General features: G+C 35.1%; 6 protein-coding genes across 15 annotated transcripts in view; 1 reads left to right on the top strand and 5 right to left on the bottom strand.

The window, feature by feature from the left end:
• Nucleotides 1-8835, bottom strand: part of LOC123719750 (RNA-binding protein Pasilla) — a 32501-nt gene extending 23666 nt beyond the window's left edge. For 2 of the 5 annotated variants that reach the window (XM_045676211.1, XM_045676212.1), the window contains exons 1-2: nt 8003-8833; nt 7648-7710 (exon numbers count right to left, since the gene is read on the bottom strand). In XM_045676211.1, coding sequence (XP_045532167.1) covers nt 7648-7710; nt 8003-8120 — 181 coding nt within the window. In that variant the 5' untranslated portion in view covers nt 8121-8833. Of the gene's footprint in view, nt 1-7647; nt 7711-8002 lie in introns of all 5 variants that reach the window. The other 3 variants (XM_045676214.1, XM_045676215.1, XM_045676213.1) reach the window with 3 other exon arrangements.
• A 403-nt stretch (nt 8836-9238) lies between these two features.
• Nucleotides 9239-12754, bottom strand: LOC123720609 (protein YIF1B). Its single transcript, XM_045677297.1, has 7 exons — nt 12569-12754; nt 12236-12427; nt 11973-12058; nt 11300-11467; nt 11028-11151; nt 10508-10770; nt 9239-9874 (listed from the first exon to the last, which is right to left on the bottom strand). The coding sequence occupies exons 1-7, from the start codon at nt 12591-12593 to the stop codon at nt 9638-9640; spliced, it is 1095 nt and encodes a 364-aa protein (XP_045533253.1). The 5' UTR covers nt 12594-12754; the 3' UTR covers nt 9239-9637.
• Nucleotides 12755-12918: 164 nt separating this feature from the next.
• LOC123718612 (zinc finger protein 37 homolog) lies at nt 12919-18614 on the top strand. 3 transcript variants are annotated; one of them, XM_045675271.1, is made up of 5 exons: nt 12919-13374; nt 13789-13916; nt 14002-14160; nt 14239-14285; nt 17293-18614. In XM_045675271.1, exons 1-5 carry the CDS (start codon nt 13332-13334, stop codon nt 18497-18499), a joined length of 1584 nt encoding a protein of 527 aa, XP_045531227.1. In that variant the 5' UTR covers nt 12919-13331; the 3' UTR covers nt 18500-18614. The 3 variants fall into 3 exon arrangements, with proteins under 3 accessions (XP_045531227.1, XP_045531245.1, XP_045531236.1); XM_045675289.1 differs by lacking the exon at nt 17293-18614 and adding an exon at nt 15425-16496; XM_045675280.1 differs by lacking the exon at nt 17293-18614 and adding an exon at nt 14364-15560.
• Nucleotides 18615-18671: 57 nt separating this feature from the next.
• LOC123718628 (transmembrane protein 179) lies at nt 18672-21004 on the bottom strand. Its single transcript, XM_045675302.1, has 5 exons — nt 20679-21004; nt 20346-20489; nt 19852-20013; nt 19476-19560; nt 18672-19122 (listed from the first exon to the last, which is right to left on the bottom strand). Exons 1-5 carry the CDS (start codon nt 20786-20788, stop codon nt 18949-18951), a joined length of 675 nt encoding a protein of 224 aa, XP_045531258.1. The 5' UTR covers nt 20789-21004; the 3' UTR covers nt 18672-18948.
• A 481-nt stretch (nt 21005-21485) lies between these two features.
• LOC123720503 lies at nt 21486-23167 on the bottom strand. 2 transcript variants are annotated; one of them, XM_045677136.1, is made up of 4 exons: nt 22779-23167; nt 22360-22745; nt 22056-22210; nt 21486-21646 (listed from the first exon to the last, which is right to left on the bottom strand). In XM_045677136.1, exons 1-4 carry the CDS (start codon nt 23165-23167, stop codon nt 21545-21547), a joined length of 1032 nt encoding a protein of 343 aa, XP_045533092.1. In that variant the 3' UTR covers nt 21486-21544. The 2 variants fall into 2 exon arrangements, with proteins under 2 accessions (XP_045533092.1, XP_045533091.1); XM_045677135.1 differs by having other exon boundaries at nt 22360-23167.
• LOC123720500 (serine/threonine-protein kinase D1) overlaps nt 23016-25522 on the bottom strand; it is a 30117-nt gene continuing 27610 nt past the window's right edge. For all 3 annotated transcript variants that reach the window (XM_045677130.1, XM_045677132.1, XM_045677131.1), the window contains exon 17: nt 23016-25490. The gene's annotated coding sequence lies outside the window, so the exon portion shown is untranslated. The remainder of the gene's footprint in view (nt 25491-25522) is intronic.

The following is a 25522-nucleotide window of genomic DNA, read 5'->3' as shown; positions in this document are numbered from 1 at the left end:
TTCCGAGCCAAACATCGGTGCTGACTGAACGCGTTCCATATAGCTTTTGTTTCACGTTGTCACGAGCTTTCGTTCGTGATATTGTCTGTCAATAATATTGCAATCTTATTATTTCAATTTCAAAAGTTATAGAACTTACTTGATAATCTTAGCGCGAGTCTTCTATCAGAGAGCTCTATAAAAATATTGAATAAAAAATAGCATTAACTATAGACTTATAAAGCAAAGCCACCACAATCGTTTAGCAGTAAGTGTTGCGGTCTGTGGATGACTTCACTCCCTTTGCGGTTTCAAATAACGCACATTTCAAGAATGAACTAAGCTTGCAAAAGCATGTAGGTATAGCTCGCGACATGTAATTTGCATTTATGTTAATTTACAATCCCCGTTTAAACCTCTTAACATTAATTCGTAATAGATATCGTTTGTTAATACCTTAAAATTAAGTTTGAAACAGCTGTATACGTTATCTTAACTAAATCAGAACAACCGTGTCTTTCAGAGGAGCAGAGCAGAGTGGGACGCGCAATCATAAATATTTATGGGGCAACCCCTGAATTAAAATGGCCTGTTTAAAAAGACTCCAGAGTAGTGTATGTGTTACACACAGTTAAGCTTTGTTTTGTTTTTTGATGCATTAAGTCGCGTAATTAAAACAACGCAACTCATCGTTAGTTTTCACAAACATTCATAAATGTGTGGCAGTGTTAGAATTTTTAACTAAAAGGAACCAATATATAATCTTTAATGGGGCCCGAGTCCACTTGTCTTCAAATTTTTGTGACTCTTACCAAATCTGATAACGAATAACTTACTTCACTTATTTACCCTTTTGAAAAACTATTTATCACAATTAACTAAAGTCGTGTTGAAATTAATTTGTGTAGCCACTTTAGCTTATTGAGAAAACACTTGAACATTATGCTTAATTAAATTTTATAGATTCTTCCCATATATATATATTGTATTTTTACAATACCAAACACGGTCTGTACCACTAAATAATGTTCGTACGTTCGTACCTAAATAAAATATCATAATCGTAAAAAAAGTGTTTTAAAAAAAATTGATAACAAATACAATAAATTTGTAATTAACAATAGACTTTGTCAATTTTATGTTGCCTGCCTATAAACTTAAAAAGTAGTCAAATCACATTTTAATAATCTGTATGTGTCTGAAAAACAGCGACATTACTCTGGAATGGAAAGCTAGTTCAAATGTTATCTTTAAACAAAACCGGCAAATTTTAGGAATTCAGACCTTTCGTCAAGGACAAATTGAATCCGTCTCAAGTGCGACAGTAATAAACTTTTCTTAAGGCTTTATATCAATTTGAAAAGCCAGTTACACGGTCACGTGATAGAGAAGCGAGTGATTCGCATATCGCAACGGGCCGGGCTAACCCGCATTGCACCAATGTGGAGCTGCCAGCCATCCGCTATACAACTATTATTGACTTGCCATTTTTCGAAATGAGTTTACTGGTACATTACTTTAATGGATTGTTTTCTAGCCCAGTGTAAGAAGTCGTCTTCAAAACCATTAACAAAATTAATATACTATTTATTGTATACGGTCTATTATTCATAAAAAATATACTTTCTATTTAATTCGCCATTTTAAGAAGAGACAAAAAAAAATCTCTTACGTAATATGATGCATTTAAGATAACGATAATTTGAAAGATAAATAAAAAAAACGAGTACTAAAACCACTCTGTGAATAACATACAATTTGTTAATGCGAGAAAAACAACTATTCTGTCTTCATGTAAATTCGCAAGTAAAAGTTAACACTGAACATTGAATAACAACATTGAAACAGCCCGCAGGCCGTCACGAGCTATATCATAATGTCAGATAGCGTTCCGTATCATTGCTCCTTAGTTTTACTGCGGGATGCCGAAGACTGAACTGCTTCTTCGTTTAAAAAAAAATTTTTTTTTTTAATATACATGTGTCTTTACTACGACATCATGGAACATTACGATCTAGCCTAACTTAAGACTAATAAGTAATTTAAGTCTAACCTAATTTACTAAAAAGGATTGTTATCATAAGTAAGTGTCCAATAACGCTACTTATAGTCTCTATTAAAGGGAAAACACTCTGTTCTTGTGTTCAATATATTTTTGTTTTCATTCACTGATTAGCACTTAATAATAAAGTTCACTAACACTAGTTCACTAGTTCAAATGGTTTTATCCTTTTCAATCTTCTCACTAGGTCAGTGGTGTCAAGGAGTTGAATAGCCTCGACATTCACGTGATGGTGGAGCCTATGTTCGTGTGCTCCAGCAAAAAATAGTCCAGTTTAAAAAATAGTACATGTAATCAAAGAGTTGATATAATTGAACTAAGTTTATATAACAGCTTGTACTAAAGGCGGAGTCCTAAGTCAACAATCTCGTTGAGAGCTTTACCAATACGGTGAAGCTCTTAAATGCGATCGCAATTAGTTTACTTAGTCATTACAATTTTGACCCTTTCATGTATAATTCTGTTTCATACGTTAGATTATATGCTTAATGACATTTGCCATTAAAATAATGCTCAGTACGCAGCTTCAATAAGCTGTTATCATAATTGTTATAAAGGTGTGAATACACGTAAATTCATTTTAATGAGGTAATTTGAACAGAAGTATTAAAGAGTAACATCAATTTTTTTTTAAAACGATCGACTAAAACAGACTGGCATCGGCCAGTTTTAGAAACTAAAATTCGGAGCTTACTACTGTAAGAAAACTTCAGTAGGTTATTCGAAACTAGGCCAGTGTCCTTCGTTCTAATGACGTCCCAGCTTTCCACGAGGAAAGCTTACCTGTTACGCCTCATATTAAAATAAAAGAGAAAATAAATGGTACGAATGCATTAGCCGTTTTAATAGTCACATATATCTACATGAGTTAAGCCTAAAGCCTAAGTATATCCGTACTCAATCACACCGGGCTTAAAGCTGGTAATATTATCGGCCGACCAAACGATGGGTGTTTTAGGTCATATATAAGGCTTCCAAAATATTTTCGGTCTCGTAAATCACAATACATACTTTTAACGACTGCGAATTGGGATGATTTTTTATAAGCCACACATAACACATAACATAAAGTTAAAACAAGAATATTTTTTCTTCTGTTAGTAGAATATAATGTTTATTACAGCAAGACACAGGACGGTCCATACGAATTATAAAAACCTATGTCTACTCAAGCGTAAGGTGTCGTATTAAGAGATGGCTCACGAGTAGCAAGGTTACGCAACTAGACGTAAAATCGAAAGTATGCTCGTGCGCCGACTGCTAACAAACCTCGACATGTATGGACATAGATCACACGTTAACATATTGAAAGCAAAAACCAGTTCAAACGAGTAAATATTGATCAATTATAAAATGAGCACCGTCTTTGTTTCGAAACGATACGTTTTGTATACAGTAATGAAAATGGTGCGAAATAATTAAAAAGGGCACCGGGACATACCAAAAAAAGGAAACACCGTTCTTATATGGCATATAAGAAGTTGCACACCTATTGATACTTTGCTTACTCGGATTATTTGAAAGCGGTTTTTAACACTAAATAATTTATTCAAATTGTATTGTTACGCTAATGTGAATGACTTTTAGTGACGTCTGGTGATAAAAAACTATATGCCCAACATACAATAAGTAAATTAAATTGTAAGTTTCATCAATCCTAAAATATTGTTTGTTTATAATAATTTTGAAAAGGTGTTTTAGCTAATTGCAAACGTAATCATCTAAAATAATTACATATTAATGTTGCATACTTGTAATAAAATATAATAAAACTAGAGTGTTTAATTCACAAAGAGTACAATTTCGCCAGAAAGAAGGCAATCTGACTTTGAACTACTTCTCTTTATACTTTGAAAGTGAGTAAAGGAAACTAAAGATTATGTACTGTGGTATCTTTATTGTAATTCTAATATATCTTGCTTTTATTTATTTAAAAGATTATATTTTTTATTAAAACTTAAATATGTGAAAATGACGTCAGTACAAGAAAATATGCACAGCGGCTGCCACTGGTATAATATAAACTAGTAAACATTATTTTTTTCCAAATCTGTATAAAAATCAAGCGACTGCACATTCGCACTGTGTTAGATTATTTTAGTTTATTAATTTATATAAGCCATTTGATCCAATTTATTTTCTTCGAATATCGATAAGGGTCGCATAGTCTTGCAGATGTCATGTCGTAACGTTTCAGTGTCGACACGTTTTACAATCATTACAATTATATTCTTGGGTTTATGCTGATAAAGTTATGTTTGTTAAATTCAACTATACGGATATTTACACGCTCTTTAGCGTTGTCTCTAAGCAAATATCAATTGGTAAACTTGATAAGAGATACTACCTACTTAAAAACAGCATATTGCATTGATAACACATATCGCAAAAGAAAAGGGTTATCGTGTAATATCAAATTTGCCTACAATTTACTCAGTATAGGAAGGGTGATCATTAAATAGTGATATTGTTAAACATTCTTCATGGAAAAAAAATATGTCAGACATTTGATTGCGTCGTCGAACCTGTTCTTAAAAATGGGTAAAACTGAAGCGCGTTAATAAAATACCTCAGCTTGAAAAATTAGGTACGTGTGCTGACTTCAGGCAAGGAACAACTACCATGAACGACGTCCTCTATTGATATAGAGGTCGTCGATAGTCTTATTGTTTGTTTTATAGCAGAACAGTTAAGGGGCGGTAAAGATCGAATAGCCTAATCATGGAACCTTTGGACTTTGTACGCGGGACAAATAATAAAGTAGTGTGAGTAAATACAATAAACTCGCTAAAGTTGTTTAGTTTATACGAAGATCATACCCCCGCGCACACTTCCACAATTGCGATGGCTGCCATTCAAGAAGGTGGCGTCGAAGTGGCGATTCTCTATATTTATCAGACCAAGCTCCTAGTGATTTATACCTCTCCCCGGTCAGGGGAACATCTCAGGGAACATACATTTGTGATGCGAGATGATGACGATGATAGCTAATTTTGGCTTTACAAAAAAGATATTTAAAATGTTTAAACTCGAAAGGTGAGCTCATCGAAAAATAAAATAACATTTAATCAAAGATAATTGCGTATGAGTATGACGCAATTATCACATCACTTCATATTGAACACATCTAGTAAAACACCTTTTAATGAACAACTTTTAAAGAATTCCTTTATTTTAAGTTTGTTTGTTTAGTTATTGTTTCATATACTCTATGCGTAGGTAGGACTAGCTAAACTTGTCATAATGAGATTATATATTGTTTACATTTCGTCATACCGTTAAAGTAGAAACGTGTTTTTTTTATTTTTATTTATTGACTGGTTCGGTTGTATAGAAAATATGCGTCATATAAAACTATACCATCGTCTCTTGCGGTAAATGTGTAACTATTTGTTTCGACTGTAAATAACATAAATAATTATATTGCTATAAAGAGTTCAACCGCTGATGTAACTACCATCCCTGAACCTGTTTTGAGATACAAAATGCGCTAACTGTGAATAGGCCAAATATCATACGTAGCAAGCTAAGCGTACAGGAATCGTTCTAACTTACGGTAGACGTAGGCTAGCTTTTATTTACGTTCATCTCTGAAAACACTTATATTAAGGAAACAATGTTTATTTCCTAAATGTTGATATCGACACCGAATTTATTTTATAGAGGGAATCCAAGCTCACATTGGTCCCACGTGTAAGCGCGGCTAAATAATTTATAATCTTCCTAATTTTGTGTATTCGCAATACACAAAATTATTTCCTAACTACCATTAAATTGACCCTGGGTTGACTGAGAACGTGCAAGTAGTAACTAAATAAAATACAAGCTAACCCTTCGTGATATTGCCTCATATAATTTTAACTAGTAATTACGTTTTAGCCGTGTAATTGTGATTACGATACAATTACATAATAACGAAATTACTACAATGCGTTAAATAGTTTAGACTGCTGCTTATAAATAAGAAATTGTTTTTCTTTTATTTTGATGTTCTGGTGACAAGTTTTAGTAGGTATAGTCGAGTAGCAACATATCTAAGAACTCTGAACGACGTTTATAGCGTTCAATTTTTGAAAACCAACAAACCAGGAAGCGATTGCGTTATCTAATACTTGAAATAAACTTTTTGTGAATTTAAAAGGCCTTGATTTCTAGGTTCTGCGCTTATCGCAAATTCCGCGTTCTTCGCAAAGAGGTCGTGTCCCAATTTTTAAAACAACCAGACTTACGGAACGTCGAAAATATATTTATGTTAAGTATAGTGATTCAAAATGCACAATAGCACAAATGCACTTCGCTATTTATTTCTGCGCAGTTTTGTGATGAAAAAGTTTATTGTTTTCGTAATTTAGCAAAAAAATTGTAAAACCCCTCAGCACCCTTACAGCGTAAAGGCTCTGGTACAACCTAAACCACTTCTCAAAAATAGGAAAAAACAATTAGGAACAAAAGACGAAAATATATTTTCATACAAATAACGACAAAGTAAATGTTGCTGCTCTACAACAACGATAGAACATACCTCAGTTTGGAATGTAAACAGACATGTTGCAACACAAAATTGAGCAACCTTAGAATTATTCATAAAAATCTACCAACTAACTCTATGCCACTGATTATTTAACATAATTTATGCTAAACAACCTTGTTGATTATTTAATATTATTTTAAATAATAACACTAGATTATCACTTAATACAGTGAATCTCTATGTAAAACAATAACTAAAATCCTTCTAAAAGTAATATTTAAATCTTTTATCGCTATAACTTGTCCTTTACACACAATCTTAGTCTAATAAATGATCTAATTAATTTTGTAAATGATAAATGGTTGTGCCAATCTAGAACCTAAATACAGTGAAATAAAATAAAACTCAAATGAATAGTAGCAAAAAATGTTAATCTTTTTAAGTTAGTTCAAAGAAGCAAATAAAGCAATCGGATGGGAAATAAAATTTCAAGAAGAGTTTTGCAATGTTTGAGAACTGTGATGATCACACCTAGGATGTACGACTAAGCCATGACAGTGAGGACAAGCTCACATTGACCAGGTGTACAATGGGCTTTGATGGCAACGCTGATAGCTCTCTGCTTTAGCTCACCACACTTGATTCCATTCCGTTTGGTGATTGTTATATGCAATTGAGTTAAATTAGGTCATGAACTCAAAATCTACATATAATAATGTACACTTGTAAGGGCTGGAGCAAAATGGGCTTCTTTACCAATTTATTATATAATCTTTTAGTTCTCCTACACATTATCAGTAAATAAAATAATGACAAGGCAATTTTCATAATTGTATTTGTAGATGGAAATAAATTTAAACTATTTTGCACATTCATTAAATACTCAAGGTTGCCGAATTAGATGTGCCCAAGTGGGTTTGTAAAGAAATCTTAGCCAGCTTTAAGCTTTTCTTTCCTCTAATTAATAGGCATTAGAGAAACCTAACTACTGGATGGTATATGTGGTTGGGTTTAGTATCTCGGCTGGTGGCCAGAGGGCTGTGCGTGAGTGGTGAGCTGCAGATGAACATGAGCGTGGCATGCGCGCCACCAACAACCAAAAAGCCAATGACAACAAAATACTCAGACGACTCACCAAAATGAGACGTAATATTGCCGTGGCCATTAGCCAGGGGCAATGCCGTCACCAAGTCTTGAACTAAAAAACAACGACCGTCTTTTAACATAGCATTTATTACAATCAGTTTCAGGTTTAAATTAACTTATATTTTTTACGAAGAGTTCGCGTTTATCATTTGCAATTCCTGAACTAAAAGAAAAACATCCAGTTTACATATTTTAACAACTTTTAAGTCACATTAATTATTGTTATCATTAAATAGGTCAAACTGATAAGAGCTACATTCTGATAAGAATCTTGTTGGCTATACCTACTACGGTAGAGTTGACTGTCAATGTTAATTGGTGTGTGGAAAATAAGCAATACTCACCCGAACTGAAGTGAGACCTTTTGATGTCACCATTCTCTGAATCGCCGTCCAGTGGTCGTTTTCTAGAGTCCGAAATCTCCGGACTTGGACAAGTATCCATCCCCGTGTCAGCGGCCATGTTGAATTTCAGGGCAAAACTATTAACTTCTCTAGCATATTAATTCCCATTACGTAATTCCTTCAGAATGCGTTAATGGTTGCAACACTGTACATAATTATTAAATCATCGAATACACATAACACTTTTACTAATAAAACTAGAGAATCGAAGCCAAACAGTCTAGTTACTAAAATATAGCAGTGAAGTGACACTTGATATTACGTCCAATTGTAATGTGAACGTTTGTCGATACTGCGCTGCAGTGTTTCATGTTGTGCGGCGCATGGTCAGTGTGAACTTATCTGCAGATGTCAAATTATTGTGCTGCCACGTTGGCACTACTGTGTTTTGACAACCCACAGCTGATTTTAGTAGTGATGCGCTACTACTAGTTTTCTTGAAGACCTAATTAGTTTTTGTATTCATGTGAACAAGAAAATGTTTAAAGCAAGCATTACATTTATTTTTACTTAATTCGTCAGGCGCCAATTTCGTTTGGAGTGAACATACATGTATCTACTACTAACACGTCGAAATGTTAAGCAATTCAGTTGGCTTTTCTTGGTTGTTTGTTAAAATTAACTATACAAATCTCAATATTTCAGTAAAGCTTAGGTACATCACTAGAAGACAATAAGAAATAAGTACAAGGTCATATACTTTGAACCAATCAGTAAGCAGTTTTATAGTTGCTAACTTCCGTTTGATTCTATCTCTTTCCAGATAATGAATATTTTTTCTTGTACATACGTTTGTACTAATCCACTTTTGTTATAATTAAGATTATTTGTATTTAGTTTCGATAATAAGGAAAACCCAACCTCTAATAATGTGAGGTACCAAAAGGAACATTTTCTTTACTTTTAAACCTAATATTTGTTCAGGTTTTTAAAATTTATATGAAACATATTTTAACTTATAAGAAGTGTTGATGAAGATGAAAATACTCTCAAAAAGAACAAGGCTTATATTTTATGTAGAGAACGAAATATACAAAAAATAAAACAAATAATTATTTCAGTAAAATTTTCATAGTATGAGGATAAATTACCTTAAGACCTTATAAATTAATGGTATATAATATATTTTAAAGATTTTGACAGAGTAATATGAAGCAAAAAACTCAGAAAATATTATGAATATGATTTTTGGTCAACAGCATAATATGCATACTGTCATTAAAACAAGTAAACATAAGTTTAAATGTTGGTTTTGTTTTTGTTAATAACCAGTTATTAAAAAGTTGTAAATTTACAGTAACAATAAAACATCCATGTAATTGTTAAGATTTATTATAAAACAGTACCAACATTCAAACTTATAATTAATAATGATTGATGTAAGCTGAATTTTATAGTCTTAAATATGCTCATCTTTGAAACAATCACAAGTGGATCAATATTATTGGTATTTAATAACAGATTGATTAAAATATAGGTCTAGCTATTAGGCTAGCAAAGTCTCTGTTATAACAGAGTTGTGTTTGTGTTACCTTCAAGGAAACATAGATCAATCAGCTAACTAGTTATTGTATGTTATGTGGCCTGAGTGACAACAGATGGTGGAATGAGATGGTAAGTGAGCCACCATGAGAGGAGTGGCTGAGTGATAGCTACAAATAGCAGAAAATATACTCTGCGCTTTGTCCCACCCCCGCCGCTAGACTTAGACCAGTTCTCTGCATAGGGGTTGGCTGGATTGTATGTTGAGTAATTGTAGCTAGTATCAGGTGCTGGTGATCCGGAAAGAATTTGTAGCCTCAGTGTTTTGACCTGAAAATTATAAATACGACCTATGAATATGATTATGCCTGTTAACTTAAGAATATGAAACATACATTTTAAACATGATTTCATCCTTGACCCAAATGTCATATTTGTAGCAAATTGTATAGATACCTATCTGTATTTATAAAAAAAGTACATTAGAAAACACAGAAGCCACAGGTAAAAGTAGTGTGTGACATGTAAGATCCAATAAAACATGGGCAAGTAGTAAAACAACATACCACAAAACCACAGTCTTTTTTAAATTAACACTTGTGAGACTTTTGGCAGTATGATTGTCCTTTGTGACAGTGAAGCAAATATTTATTAATACCACAGTAAGCTTTGTCCTGGTGACTGCATATAGACCAAGTAAAATGAATACTTATATTGAATTTGCATTGTGAAATCGTAGCTGTTTAAAACTTCTGTACAACAAGATAAATAACTATTTCAAAATCTTCCTGAACTAAAGCATATATATCTATACAGAAACGCTGAATCATAGGTCTGAATATTTGCAAATATTTACGACATTAGGCTTTTGGCATTCAACAAAAGAACTAGGAATTGGTGATAGTAAAGATCATTAACAAATGATCCATTCTAGTGCAGATCACATAATTTTAATTAACTTACAAGGAAATAAGACAGTGCTGTACTATAATAAAGTAAGGCACAATAATAGACGGTTCCACCCAGTAGCAAACCAGCTAGCAGACTGCAAATCATTGTGCTGTACTTATACCCGGAGTATGCCAGTAAATCCAGGGTTTTCAGCTGAGTGCTGGTATTTGTGATGTATAACGTCGCTAAATATAACACCATTTCAAAAATTATATATGCTAGTGCACTAGATGCTTGAATTGATATTTGTTCAGGTGAGAAGCGGTGTTGGAGACCTGAAAGAAGCAACAATAATACTTTTGAAATATGAATGTATGTATACCCACAAAAAAATATATAATTACAGCATTTCTGGGATATAGTTGGTATTTAAAAAAATATAAAATGTTTACTGATATCTTATGTACAAAAGAAGGGCTTGTAAAAAGAGTTAATTATTGTAATTTTATAATATAGTATATGTGTACATATGATTTGGAAGGAATTGAAATGTAAAATGTAAAGCATCTAATTTGATCTAATCAATGGTTACCTAACATAAATCCTGCAAGGAGAACATAAGTGACATAGCCCATAGATGGTATGTATAGATCTGGTGCATTTATATCATAACGTGGTTGCACTGGTGTTTCTTGATCATATTTCATCATCCATTCCTATAACAAATTTTCAAAAATATTGTATCATGTTATTTAAAATATGCAAAACATAAACAATAAGATAAAGAAAAGCTCTACTTTTTTCAAATTTTTAGTAGGTGTGTTTAGGTTTACTTAATATACTCATGGAAACCATAGAACTGACCTTATGTGTAAATGGAAATACAATAAGAAGAAGTTTTTTCAAAACATATCTGGTGTCTACAGCAAAGTAGTATCTTAATCTAGAGACTGGCACATATTTATCAAGCTCTCGCTTCACCACCTCACGTCCCTGTGCTGCTAGTTGATTGCCATACTGCAGTGCCATATCCTTAAATCATGAAATATCTTTATTATCTAATATGTAAAATCATTGACTATCAAAAACATTTAAATTTTCCAATAAACATTGAAATACAGTGTTATGTGCCTCAATTTAATGACGATTTTTATTGAGTATAAAGCGTCGAAATCAACTTGTCAATTGACTTCTTCGACGACTTGATTGGGATTTTAATCATATATTAACAAAATATGGGTGCATTAATAATTACTGAATCTAACAAATACAGTATGCTATACATATGAATATCAATACCAGAAGACTCCACAGTTGCTTTTAATTATCATGATTTCCATTTAAACTGTTGAAATTACATTAACTTCTTTAGTCCAATCATCTTAATCAAACATTGTAAAATACAGAAAAGGATATTTGCTACTTCTTATTACAGATACAATCCACGCAACTCCCATAAGCTAGTTTTTTAAGATAAGAAAATAAAGTCACCATACAATTAAGTATCATTAGTAATAAAAATAAACAAAACACACACCTGAACTACTGGCTGCTGAAGCATAGACCCAATTTGATTGGGGGATGCCATAGGAGTGTTAGTGAAAGTACCTGGATAACTAAAGCCTAAAAATTTAAATACTTAATAATTATTCAGTTAAATATAGAATTATTTCAAATTCTCATAAACATTTCAGTAAAAATCTGATCATATCAATCTCACTCAGCTTCAGCTTTTTTGAAAACATACAAATAAAAATTGTAGGGATAGACAACATTACGCCTAAATTAAAAAATATTTACTTCCAGCAGGATCTTGGTGTCCAAAGTTTGGTGCTTGATCCATATGGATCCCTTGTTGATAGGGTGGTGGTCCTACAGCAGGAAACCCGCTGCTGATCCCGGGACTAGGGGTAAATGTGGGAGCCGGCATAGGGGCACCCATTGCAGACACATCGCTTACTCTCTTTGCCTTCCGGGGTCCAGAATGGCCTACTATAAAACGATCATCCATTGAGTTCACTACATTTTTACGCCTATGTAATGTGAAGTTCGATACGAAAAACAATCTGTAGTAATCAAGTAATGTACTTGATTTGTGAAAAAAAAACAGTAATATAAGCAGAATTAGCCTACCATTTCTTGAAGCGTTAAAGTTCATAGTTATATTATTGTTGAGTTAATTTTTATCAAGACATAGTAATGATATACTCTACAAGGGTATTTTATTTATATTTAAACTAAAACTTGATGAATTACAAAATTAACAATCACACATCATCAGACGACAGCAGTAAGCACAGACCAGTGACTACTGACTACAACTCATCTGTATTTTGTCATCTGTGGTGATTACTTATTACATTGACTTATTACTATCTCATATATATACAGAACAAGGAACAATAATTTTATATGCTACTTACTTCAACACAGAATAGGTATCTGACTTTGATTACTGACAGTATACGATAGGGGTAATTACTAAATCTAAAGCATGTTTGTTGGTTTATATAAATTTGTGCTTTACCCCTAGACCTAGTACTTAATCTGTGTGTATACTTATATCTCGTCCTATGTATCGTAATCGATTACGATTAGAGTAGAGTAGATTAAAAATAATCAAAAGCCAGTTTACTTTCAGTTAAACTTGTTTACTTGTGTTAGTAATTTTATTCAACTATACTGTATATTAGATAAGATAAGTGCAAACTACACACAACTGAGCCACATAGGTTATTGCTTATTAACACTACTAAGTGTAGATTCTAGGAAGTGTGAACAATACACTAAAATAAGCAGAAGTTGCCTTCTATATTCTTGTGTTAAGAAATTTTGTAATAGTTGGTACAGGCATGGGAGAACTGTAATCACATATACATCAGATAATAAATAGATCATGCAAGTTGCAGTCGCTAGTACTTCTAAAGTCAACCTTGAGGGTGGGTATGATTAAAATTACTTAAAAAAAAAAATAACCATTACCTATTTAAAACTTTTGGCAGTTGTTGATGTAAGCCAGCTCCTTTTTTCTGCCATCTTTAAAACCACTTCTGTTTATGTTAATTTCAGGAATTGTATTTATGGAAATAAAATATTGTGTATTATGTTAGTTGCTGATAGTTAAAGTGTGGCTCTTCAAACTGGGGTACTAATACTAAAAAAATGCATAACTTTCTTTCATATAAATTTTGTGTAAACAATTTTATTATATTAAATTTTAATATACAGTATTATTTACTATTTTTCTACTATATGCATAAAAAGTGATTACAAGTTGTACCAGTTACTTATTTTCACTTTTGGTACTAAAATCTGAAGATTGGCTTTCCCTCAACAAATAATTATATTTTCAGGTCATGATGATTTTACTTATTTGTGTCGAATATGTGCTGTCAAGACACATAATATTATACCTTTGTTTGGAAAAGATCATGATGATCAACATTTGATTGAGAAAATAAACAAGTATCTACCAATCAAGGTAAAGATTTAGTTTGAGTATCACACCTTAACTTCAATTTAAAGTATTAAACCTAATACTTAATTGAATAAATTGCTGTTCACAGGTATGCAATGATGATTTATTGCCAGCAGGAGTATGTGAGCAGTGTTCAAATGCTGTTTTAGCCTGGCATGAGCTAGTTGAGTGCTGTCTCCAAGCAGATGTTTCATTTCAAAATAGGCTGGCTCTGTCACAAAAACAGGGATTATCACAGCCAACACCTGTAACTATTAGATTAGATTAAATGTACAATTACCTCAACTTCTTTGCTATACAATATTCATTTCTATTTTATTTGCAGGGTATATCGTCTAACTCAGATACAGCACTCAATGAAAATGGAATAAAGTAAGTATGGCCTAGAAAATTCTATATTCATGTTCATTGTTTGAGTATATTAAGAATGTATTAAGAAACCCCTTTCAGGTTGAAAAAGGAGATTATGTTTCTCACATTGGTTAATACTGTTCTAACTGATTATTTAAAAAGCAATCAGATGGATGATAATGAATGGGTTTTTGTATGTCAAAAATGTCCTACGCAACCCAGCTTTCTCAATGTGTCCACTCTGACAAAACATTTAACCTTAAACCACAGCCAAAATCTTCACAACAGAGAACTGCTCGAACAGTTTATCACTACAAATATAACATTTAATACAATTCTTCTCACCGATTCTGAACTTGCTGAACTTGACACGGAGACAAAATCCACAAAGATTACTAAAGACGTAGTTTGCCTATACTGCTGCAGCTCGTTTTCGTCCACAAAAAGACTGATTTTCCATTTAAGCAAACACATAGATATAGGACAAAACGGCGACATAGTATGTTGCGAAGAGAACTACGATGATACTAAACTGTTTGAACAACATTTACGTGAACGGCACGCGAAGCAAATTCCGGCTCACGTTTGCAAGTCGTGCGGCTTCTCCGCCAACGACCAGTCGCATCTACAACAACACATTGATGCTGAACACAAGGAAACACAGAGAAAAGAGTATAAACCATCTTTAATGAGTGATACGAGTCAAAGATCAATTCCTGCGGTATGTCCAGATTGTAACAAGACCTATTCGAACAAATACAACATGTTCATTCACATGGAAACCCATCAGAAGCGCGAGGAGTTTCCGTGCAGCAAGTGCGACAAGACCTATCTGAATAAGGGGAGTCTCATCAAGCACACGGAGTTAGTGCACGAAGGCAAGCTACCCTACACTTGTTCGGTGTGCGGCGAGACTTTTCCCACTCGACGCGCACGCCACGTCCACTTCCTGCTGCACACCGGAGAGACACCCCACCGATGCCCCCGCTGCGACAAAGCCTTCCGCTCCAAAAACTCGTTGCGAGGCCACATCGAGGCGCACTTAGACATAAGGAGATACGAATGCTCTCATTGCTCTAAGAGATTCAGAAAGAGCACGCATCTGAAAAATCACCTAAACACGCACAAGAAGAAAAATTAATAGGCCTTATTTGTTGCAGATGGACCGACAGTAATTACGTTAGTGAAGATTTCATACAAAATAATCTTCAATATAACAACGTTATCACGTTCCGAATATCGCCGCCAAACGATTGCATCTCCGATAATGAAGACGAACCTCTATCTCGTGTCGCCGCCGCCAATCATACAATGTCATCGTACGAAACATTTTACGCGGCTCTAGTCAAGTTTAGAAATCATTATGTCAAACAACACAAGCAGAGCTCTCTCGAATTAATAGAATCCAGTACGGAAGAGGAGACGGAACAGCTAGACGATGTCGAATATGACGATTTGAGTAAGAGTAATATGCGCAGAGACAGAATGGACGATCGGACGAGAATAGAGTTGAACGAGGTGCAGTCGAAGATAAATGGCAAGGTATACTACACTTGCAAGGTTTGCGAAAAGAACTTGAGTTCTGCTCATACGTACTTATTTCACAAGAATATTCACACCGGAGAGCGGCCGTGCGTGTGTCACGTGTGCGGAAAGACCTTTCGTGCGCCGAGTGGCCTTCAGCGCCATCTAAAGGAAACCCACGAGAGAGTCAAACGATATGTTTGCGCACTTTGTGCTAAAACGTTTGTTAACTCCCAGAATTTGAGGCAGCACATGCGCATACACACTGGGGAGCGGCCGTTTGTGTGTGCCCAGTGCGGGAAAAGATTTACGCAGAGCGGTTCGCTTCACGTGCACTTAAAGACCCATAGCGATCTATTTCCGTTTAACTGTACGGAATGCGGTGCTCAGTTTCGTTTACGGTCTGGTCTGTCGAAGCACAGACTCAAACACACGGGTGAGCGACCGCACGTGTGCGTCAATTGCGGGAAAGGTTTTCGTCAAAAACACGAGCTGAACAGTCACTCGCTCACTCACAGCAATGCCAAACCTTTCGCTTGCACGCTCTGTGGAGCGGCTTTCCGTCAGCGGAGAGCACTTAGGCATCATTGCAAACGACTACATGAATCGAGAGAAACTGCTAGCACTGTGTACGCCCAGGTTCCATACTGACCGCATCGTCTGTCATACTTGTGTTATTTTGATAAATATACGTCAATTGATCGAGTAGTTTTTCTATTTACTAATGATTCTGTAAACTAGAGGTACATGTTATTTTTAAATAAAGTATCAGCTGTCTTTATAAATGTGTACATTACCTGTTTTACCGTGGTTAAAATATTCCATTTCACACTCAGAATTATTTTTCAGCGTTAAGAATGAAGTCACAACGGGATATTGTTTCTCCTTCTTTGAACTTGAAAAACATACAGAGGAAAAAGGCTTGTTGCACGTAAATATTTGTAAAAACGGTAAAAGTTATGGAACTTGTGAGACTTGCGACAAAAAAATATCGGCTAGCTGTCTCAGCCGGCATGCGCGCTCGCACGACGAAGACAAAACGTACCGTTGCGATGTGTGCGGGCTCGGATTCAAAGAGGGCGGTAACCTGGCTCGCCATGAGCGCGCAATACACAAAAAGTTGAAACCGTTTGCATGCTTTGTTTGTTCAAACAATTTTTCCAGAAAAAGTCACCTCGAGGATCACATCAAATCTCATTCAGGGAATCGTTACTGCGTTTGCGATCTTTGTGGAAAAGCTTCGAAATCTAGCAATGCATTAAGAATGCACAGGAGAACTCATTTCGTCGAACGTAACATTAAATGCAGCTTTTGCGATGCCAAATTTAAAAGAAAATCTGAATTGTACGCTCACGTTTCGGTGCACACTGGAGAAAAGGCTCACATCTGCGAGTGCGGAAGAGCGTTTAGATTGCGAAGTCAGCTCAATCGCCACGCCCGCTGCCACGGTCCTCGAACGACAGACACCGATGGCTTTGAGAAATAATTAAGGGCTTTGTTACAGGTCTGAGAGAGTGTCCGAATACCTGGTGCGAATCGTTCCTGCGCCGATATACACCGACACCGGCTTTGTTATCAGTTCGACAGAGGCGATTAACAAGAGAACCGATACTTGCCATGTTAGCAGACAGGACACGTTCAAATTACTCGCAGATGTCAGTACTATATATTCCGTGCAACAATCCGAGACAGCCAAAGTACAGTTTATGAAACAACAATTCGTCCACACCGATACAGAACACGCTAACTGGATACACTATTCCAAACATAACACGTCAGATAAAAAACAACCACTAGACTATAATAGGTTTGTCCAAACGAGAAATAATTGCATAGACGAAGGCAGCCATAATCGCGTAGTGTCTGAATTTCCATTACAAACAATTGAAGATTCAATTGAAGACACCAATAATAGTACGGAAACGAAAACTATACTAAATAGTCCAAACTCCCCAGTATCTACCGGCGCCGAAACGGCATATGCAGCGTACGATGCGTTGCCATCGAGTACAGACAAGGTCATCGACCGCTTGGAGCAAAATGAATTTTCGGATCATAGCGACACGGAATCGTTCGCTCGCCTGTCCGAATCCGTGTTCGAAGCGATCGAGGATACGCGAGATAGCATTATCGACAAACCGACAGATGAGATTAGAGTCATAGAAAAATGTAAAAAATCAAAGAGGACGCGGCCGTGTCCCATTTGTGGAAAAGTATATACGGCTTCGTCGAGTTACTTTTACCACATGAAACATTTTCACCGGCAGAGTAAAGAGCACAGTTGTGACGTTTGCGGAAAGAAATTCGGGACCCGCGGAGATCTCGAGCAGCACGCCGCCGTTCATACTGCGGAGTGTAAATACGCGTGTCGATCTTGCGATAAGAAATTTCGTTCGCGAGCGAGTCGGTACATTCACGAACAAATTCACGAGGGCGTCAAAAACTACGAATGCTCCACTTGTGGGAAATGTTTCCGATGGCGGACGCACTTACACCGGCATACGTTGCGCCACGCCGCCGAAAAGAAACATGAATGTGCCGTGTGCGGACGGGGCTTTTCGGTTCACTGTGACCTCTTACGACACGCGCGGACGCACGCCGTGGGCAGCTATGAGTGCGAAGAGTGCCGCGTGAAGTTCGCGCAAATCAGGTATTTAAAAGCGCACATGAGAAAGAAGCACAGCGTTACTTCAACGAGCGATATCGGTTAAGATACCGTAACGGCTCAGAGCGATCATTCGGCCTTGTGTAAACTAAGAAACTTGCGTGGTGGTCAAGTTGACCAGAAACCTCAAGATACAGCATCTGACAATGTAATATGATATTGGCCTTTGTCATTTCACCGAGTTTTAGGATGATTACGAATAAGTAAAAGAAAGAACAAATAACTATATGTTTTATATTCATAAAACTATGACGTCTTGATGAATGTTAATGACCTCTCTGTAATTAAAAATTGCCATATTGAGATGAACCTTACTTTTAGTATACAATTACTGCCTTATCATCTATGATTACACCCTTATTTAAATATATCACAATTTTCTCTACCAAAAATAATATAATTTTAAAAAATATAATAATTTATACAGAAAACTTATTGTTTAACGAGATAACATATTTTTTTTATTGAATCATATACAGTAGATTGTTAGAAAAATTAGTTGAGAGAGTCAATGGGTGGGGTTGATCGGCCGTGTGTTTCGTTGACGAGGCGTTGCCTCTCCCGGTACATGGACACCTGGATGTTCTGCAGCTGGTGATATCGGCACACCTTCAGAGTGCTGAACACAGCCAGACCCACCCACAGAGCGAACAGTGCCCATGCACCAAACTGCAATTTATATAAAAATATTTTACATTACCGTAAAATATACAAAGTAAATAACCTTTTAAAAACTAATAAGTTTACTTTATTGAAATGACGCTTAACTGCTTTAATAGGCGTAGTCGTCGTATGAAAATTAATCATGATCAGTCTTCCAAGCAACCACCAGTCTTTGAAAACAACAGTGGTTGCGAAAACATAGACATTTGGAAAATAAAACATGTGATCAGTGATGAAACAAGTGTCTCTGGACCAATCATAGTTGAGCAACATCAACTGATATTTCGTTTTTCAAAACTCCCAAATTATTTTTAATAACCCGTTTTTAACAACTTTTACATTTATGATAGGTATCTTACTTGAGCAGTTCCAAGTTCAATGTAGAATCCATGTGTTGAGATATTATCCTTCTTATCTATGTCTTGGCCTGTGGCATCTTCACAACTGAAAAATAAATACAGTACATACAAATATTCAAGCTACGAATAATAAAAAAAATATTTTTTATTTAATAGCATTAAAAATAAAAATTTAATTCCTTCTCTAGAAGGGAAGAAGAAAGATGATGATTTAATAAATATGGACTTGTGAGGGTTTTTCAGCTCCCGATAGGTTTTCCTAAGATATAATAAAGTAATATTCACAAAAAGAATTCATTGTTTCTGTGGGTTTTCACAGTAGTTCACAATAGTTGCCATTATTGATAATTTATACTTGTAAAAAAATGCTTATTACCTGGGAAATCGTTCAACAATATTCTGACACCAAGTCATAAAGCCAAGAGTCACAATAACAGCTGCACTTATTGCCAATCCACAAAACAACACGCAACCGACAGCCTCGATAAATGCTGACAGGAATGAACTGTCAAGTCCTTTACATACCAGTTGTGATAACCTAAAGTAATAGACAGAAATATATAATTTTTATATTATCTGAACACACTTTTTTATTTATTCTAGATTTTCTTTTATTCTAGTTAAAGAAGGGATGGCTGATCAGTTCTTATACTATTATCAGTAAAGGTGTGTTTAAGTGTCAAAATAGTATAGTACATAGTAAATTCAATAATTTAGACATTTCATATAGCATTTATTTTACAATCAATGTACAATTTTATGTAAATTAAAAGAAAATAAATAATTATAAAAACACAAATCACCTAGGTTGAAATAATCAGTATATTGGTAGTGCATATTATTAATGGATCAATGTTAATTATATGTTACCTGTAGATTTGTACTAAGCAAACTATGAACATCAGACAGCCAACAGCAATGACATAGTTACAGTACCCACGGGAAGCCCACATAACTAACAACTGTCCATCTTCTTCCTGCCAAGTGCCTCTAGAGAATAAAAGGCAGTTTCCACTGAAATCACAATAAAAATAAAAGTATTTTCTTAATACCTCATTTCTATAGGATATATATATTGGAATGATGACTATGAAGAAACAGGTTAGTAGCTTACTCATTTAATGTTTGGATCCTATCCAGTTAATGACGACATTTGATCAAAGTGGTGTTGTTTATCGTATAGTTTATCTCAAGATTAAATACCTGAATTCATCTCGGTGCATTCCCATGGGCACCATTACACAAAGGGATAATATAAGCCCTATAACATAGCCTGCTATTTGACTCAGTAATATAACATTTGTTATAGCCATTGTTTATAACACACCACTTGCGGCAAACGAATCTTGAAATAAAGTAGTTATAACACTGTGTAGGGTTTGAACTATTAACAGGAATAGTTAAAAGTGATCACATACTGTAACTGAGAAAAATTTGCTACAATCAACATTAAAATAGCTTTATTTGTTTAGTAAAGATTTTTTCAATATGGGACAACAATATTTCACACTGTGGTTGACAGTTGAAATTGACACCGCACACAGGACAAAACGAGAACACAGATTATAGAATCTCAATGTTATTTACGGTTCACGCATGCATTTCGAGTTTAGCTTCTTTTTTGCATATGTTTTGGCCGTTCATTCACGAATAATGGTAAGGAAAAGCGTCCATCGAACTTTGCTGCGTCACTTTCCTCTTATACGTTATAGTCCCCAGTCGTCGCATTTCTCGTCATTCTTCCACAAATCTCCTTGAGTAGTTCTCTAGACCTAGATAGATCTCACTCAAGTTTCACTTAAGAAATCTCTGTTCTATCAATACGTCACAAAAACCATAATATATGTGGCCATGCGTTTAGCAACTTTTATATATATATAACGTAAAGCCTACTGATCAGACCAGGCCATATCATGGTGTGCCCTCTTTTAAAAGGCTGAAACCTATACTATTGATCTACTTAATGCTATGTACACCTATGCTACGAAAAATAAAACCCATTTTAAAATTGATAAAACACATTATAATTTATATTAAACATAAGGTAAGAAGACTTCAGTTGTCTTCGATTAGTTTAGATTTCTCATAAAAGATCCCGAAGTGCGTCCGACAGCGGCCAGAACTGCTGGAGTTACCATCATTGCTTTCTGCTTATACGCGTGGATTACTTGCTGGTAATAATTAACATATACTTTGTTAGGTCGACAGCTCTTAGATACTAGTAGTAGTTCCTTAGTAAATAATAAATGCCAATTCATTTTTTCTATCAAAATATATAAATTAAAACACACAGTTATGCTTTAATAGATAAAACTAGTTAAAAATTTGTATTATCTCAATGTACGGTTCCTGGGTCATTGGGGTGAGGCACTCTACGAGTGTGCTACTCTCGGGGCGGAACTCCTATGATTTAGGATATCGTCACGCATATAAAACTAAGAAAGCCTGAGTGAGCAAAATGTACAGCCTTGGCTCGTACACTCATTTTATTTCGTAGTAACATGCAAAACTGTTAAAAGCAACTACTGTAGTAAAGTGCAATTTCAAAATTTATTTATACCTCATGTTCATTTTTCTTACCAAAACTAATTTGATGAGAAACACGGCAAAGGTCAGGAAAGAGATGGTCATGAGGGCCCCTTCAGAGGACGGGACCTCGACATGGCCCCGGGATTCCGTGGAACGACGAGATCGGCCATCTTCATCGTCTGGCCACAGGCGATCAATATGCCCTTCTATAATATTAATGAATGTTACGGTTTCTCTCCGAAACCATCGAGTAGATATTCATTTTGGACTAAATGTTTCTTGATGATGAGATAAAATATATGTACTGCTTATAACAACGTGTATAATTTGCATGATTTGTATATTTATTACTTACCAATACTAGCAGTTATTGTGTCTTTTAAATCTTCAAGATAACGAACTTTGCTTTTGAAACCTCGGTGGGTCTTTTTTGATATTGTATCAGCGACAAGCTTAACAGCTTCCCATACTCTCTCCATTTTATTATCTTCACTCACAGAATTATATATCCAATCTTCTGTTACAGGCTTTTCTTTAGAAAAGTGTTTCAGATTTTTATCGTCTTTGGTCTTAACACTGGGATCTTCAGTAGACAAAATGTCATTTCTATCCGATGAACTTTCGAAGACTTCCTCAATAAAAACCCTTTGAAAGCCTCCAGTTTCTGCATTTACGTCAACTTTATCTGGCGATCTCAGGTCGTCTACATTATGTGCACCGTTCGTAACTAGAGAATGGACTGGACGGCTTATATAAGGGTTACTTTTAATTTTTATACTATTTTGATTATCACCCTTTAAATGAACTCCATGTATTTTACGTTCACTGTCTTCAAGAGAATGTTGCGTCAATTTGGTTCGAGAACCTTTCCACATAACAGGCCGAGTCTCCAAACCATAATTATTAGGCTTTTCATTTGGTGTCTTGACGCTGGCGTATGTTACTCTTCTTACATTACCGATATGTGATATTTTATCAATGGATCCTCTTTTCCACTGGTTAAGAGATTGATTCACATAGGTTAGGTCTTCTGAGACAAGGTCAACGTTTTCTTTTAATCTCGGTGGTTCCTGTCTGTAATTGTTCTGCGATATCTCAACCCATTCCGCGCTCACTCCAGAAATGAATAATGCTACTATGAACATGTTAACGTGTAGTGTCATGAGTTTGAAGTGCCGTGAACTGTGCTAGATTATCTGCTCGAGGAGTCATGTATTGCAGGGCTGTCGGTACTAGTTTAAACATTTTTAAATTGCGTTTCTGAAGAAGTGTCTTTAAATTGATAATCTTCCATCTCGTAACGCTTGCTTAGAACTGAGCGCTGTCATGTTATTAAATTTAGTAAATACAGAACAAAATCATCTGCTCATAAATAGTAAAATAGTATGCCAGCCCTTGTTTTCATCTTGGCTGATCATTATAATGGCCTTGGGTCATGGCGCGTGAAAAGAATCCGAACCAAGTGTTTGTTGCGTATTACTCTACACTAAACTCCATATGAAAAATAACAAAATTATTACAATTAACACTTTATTAATTTATCATTTAGCAACATTGTGTATATTAATTTTACAAAATTGACAAGACAATTTATTAACTAAACGCATTAAAATTTGTAAGTCGACATAACATCTTTAACGCCTTTTTAAAAACGAGGAAACGGTTTAAATCCAGTCTATAATATAAAATTCAAATAAAGTTTATAAATATTGGTCCAAACTTCTGTAAAGAATAGTAGATGTAAAAAAATAATACTAAAAATAAATTAAAGCTCCTAAGATTATGAATATAAAGAAATATTGTAGAAACAAATTATCAAAATAGATGCCCCGAGTGTTATTTTAACTGAGCTCACGCATGTAATGTTATGCATTTTTTAAATAAAATAAAAAATAAAATTGTTTTAAACCTACGCGAGGACGTGAAATCGTTAAGATCTTCTCTTATTCATAAAAACTAAATCAGTCCAATTACGTCTGTCTCGTTTCAGTACAACGTAAATATAATTTGACGAAAAGAGACAAAAAAAAACTGAGTTTTTATGAATAAGGACCTCAATTTTCAACTATGTCCTTCATAATCTGTAAGCACTTATATCAGAGATCACAGTATTTGGAAGATTTGATTGAAAAAATTATCGGAAACTTTCAAAACCAATCCTACATTTCATTGAATGTCGTACGACCTTTTAGAATTGTAATAGATATATTGCCGTTACAAGCGTGTTTGAATACGTTAACATCACTTCTACAACATCTTAAATAAATGCCTAGTTCCAGTTAAAATGCTTATTTGTACCAAAAAATCCCAACTTCTTTACGCACAGAGTAAGCGGGAAGTAGATAAGATTATTACCAAAAAATTTAATAGTCATCGACAATTTATCATTAAAATAATGTCTCGGCAAATTACTTTATTTACATAGGCTCTGTGGGACTCGCAAATGAGTCCGTCTGAAGTCAAAACGGCTTCGTGTTGGCACATCGCAGGTAAAAGAAAGGTTTTGGCAAATGGTTTTAGTATATGGCATTTGAATATGATTTTATTGTTTTCAAACTCTAACCAACCTCTTCATAGACACAATTTGATAAAATTTAATTTCATTAATAGAAATGTGTTTCAATCAAATTAATGTGTTTTGGAAGTTTCGTAAGTAGTAAATGTTAGTTATTTAAGAAAGTAGGTTTAGTAGGACTTGACTACGTATACGCGTATATTACAAATTCCGTGACGAGTCCGGCTCCTTAGCAACTTACGAACTAGCTATTCTATATTTTAGGCCGTGAGTTCGAGGCGCACCTTACCTTACCTTACATCTACGAAGCGACCGAGTGACTCACTCGTCCCGCAAAATTTTACGAACCCCCTGACGCGGCATCGACACAATCTAAACTGAGTTAACTTAACTTTAAGACTTAACATTCCATTAGCCACATTATACATTGCATATGATAGAACTTATAGATAGACACTTATACAATTACGTCCTACAAAACGTTAAGGCCGGTTCAAAAAAAGTCAAATGTTTCAAGTCTAGCGGCCTTTTTAATTATATAATGTCACGTGACAGAAAATGCATTCTCTCGAATGATACTCGAAAGCGACCGAGTGCCTCGGGGGTTCAGGCTCCTCGACGAAATAACCCATACCAATATTTGTACTTATTCAATGTACATAATATATAAATTACGATTAGGTATTACGAGTTATTCTATTAGAGGAAGTACAATTTATTCAATATATCTATCTAGCTGCGGAAACTTAACATTTCCCTAAGGAATAGACCACCTTCGCGACCGTGGGCATGTTTCGAATAGTAATTTTATTTTGTCACCATAGCCGCCTTAAATACTTATGTAATAGTGGATTGTTTTAAACTCGTCGAGTACGTCGATCCACGGCGGTCACTTAGCCCTGACGAGCAGTTTCCTCCAGTAGAGTCGGACGGTGACGCAGCCGATCTCCTCCGGGGGCAGCTCGGGCTCCCTGCGCATTCGCATACGCGATGGTTATTTGCA

Source organism: Pieris brassicae, chromosome 2 (assembly GCF_905147105.1).
Source record: "Pieris brassicae chromosome 2, ilPieBrab1.1, whole genome shotgun sequence".
Lineage (NCBI taxonomy): Eukaryota > Metazoa > Arthropoda > Insecta > Lepidoptera > Pieridae > Pieris > Pieris brassicae.
This window is presented reverse-complemented; position numbering and strand designations above follow the sequence as displayed.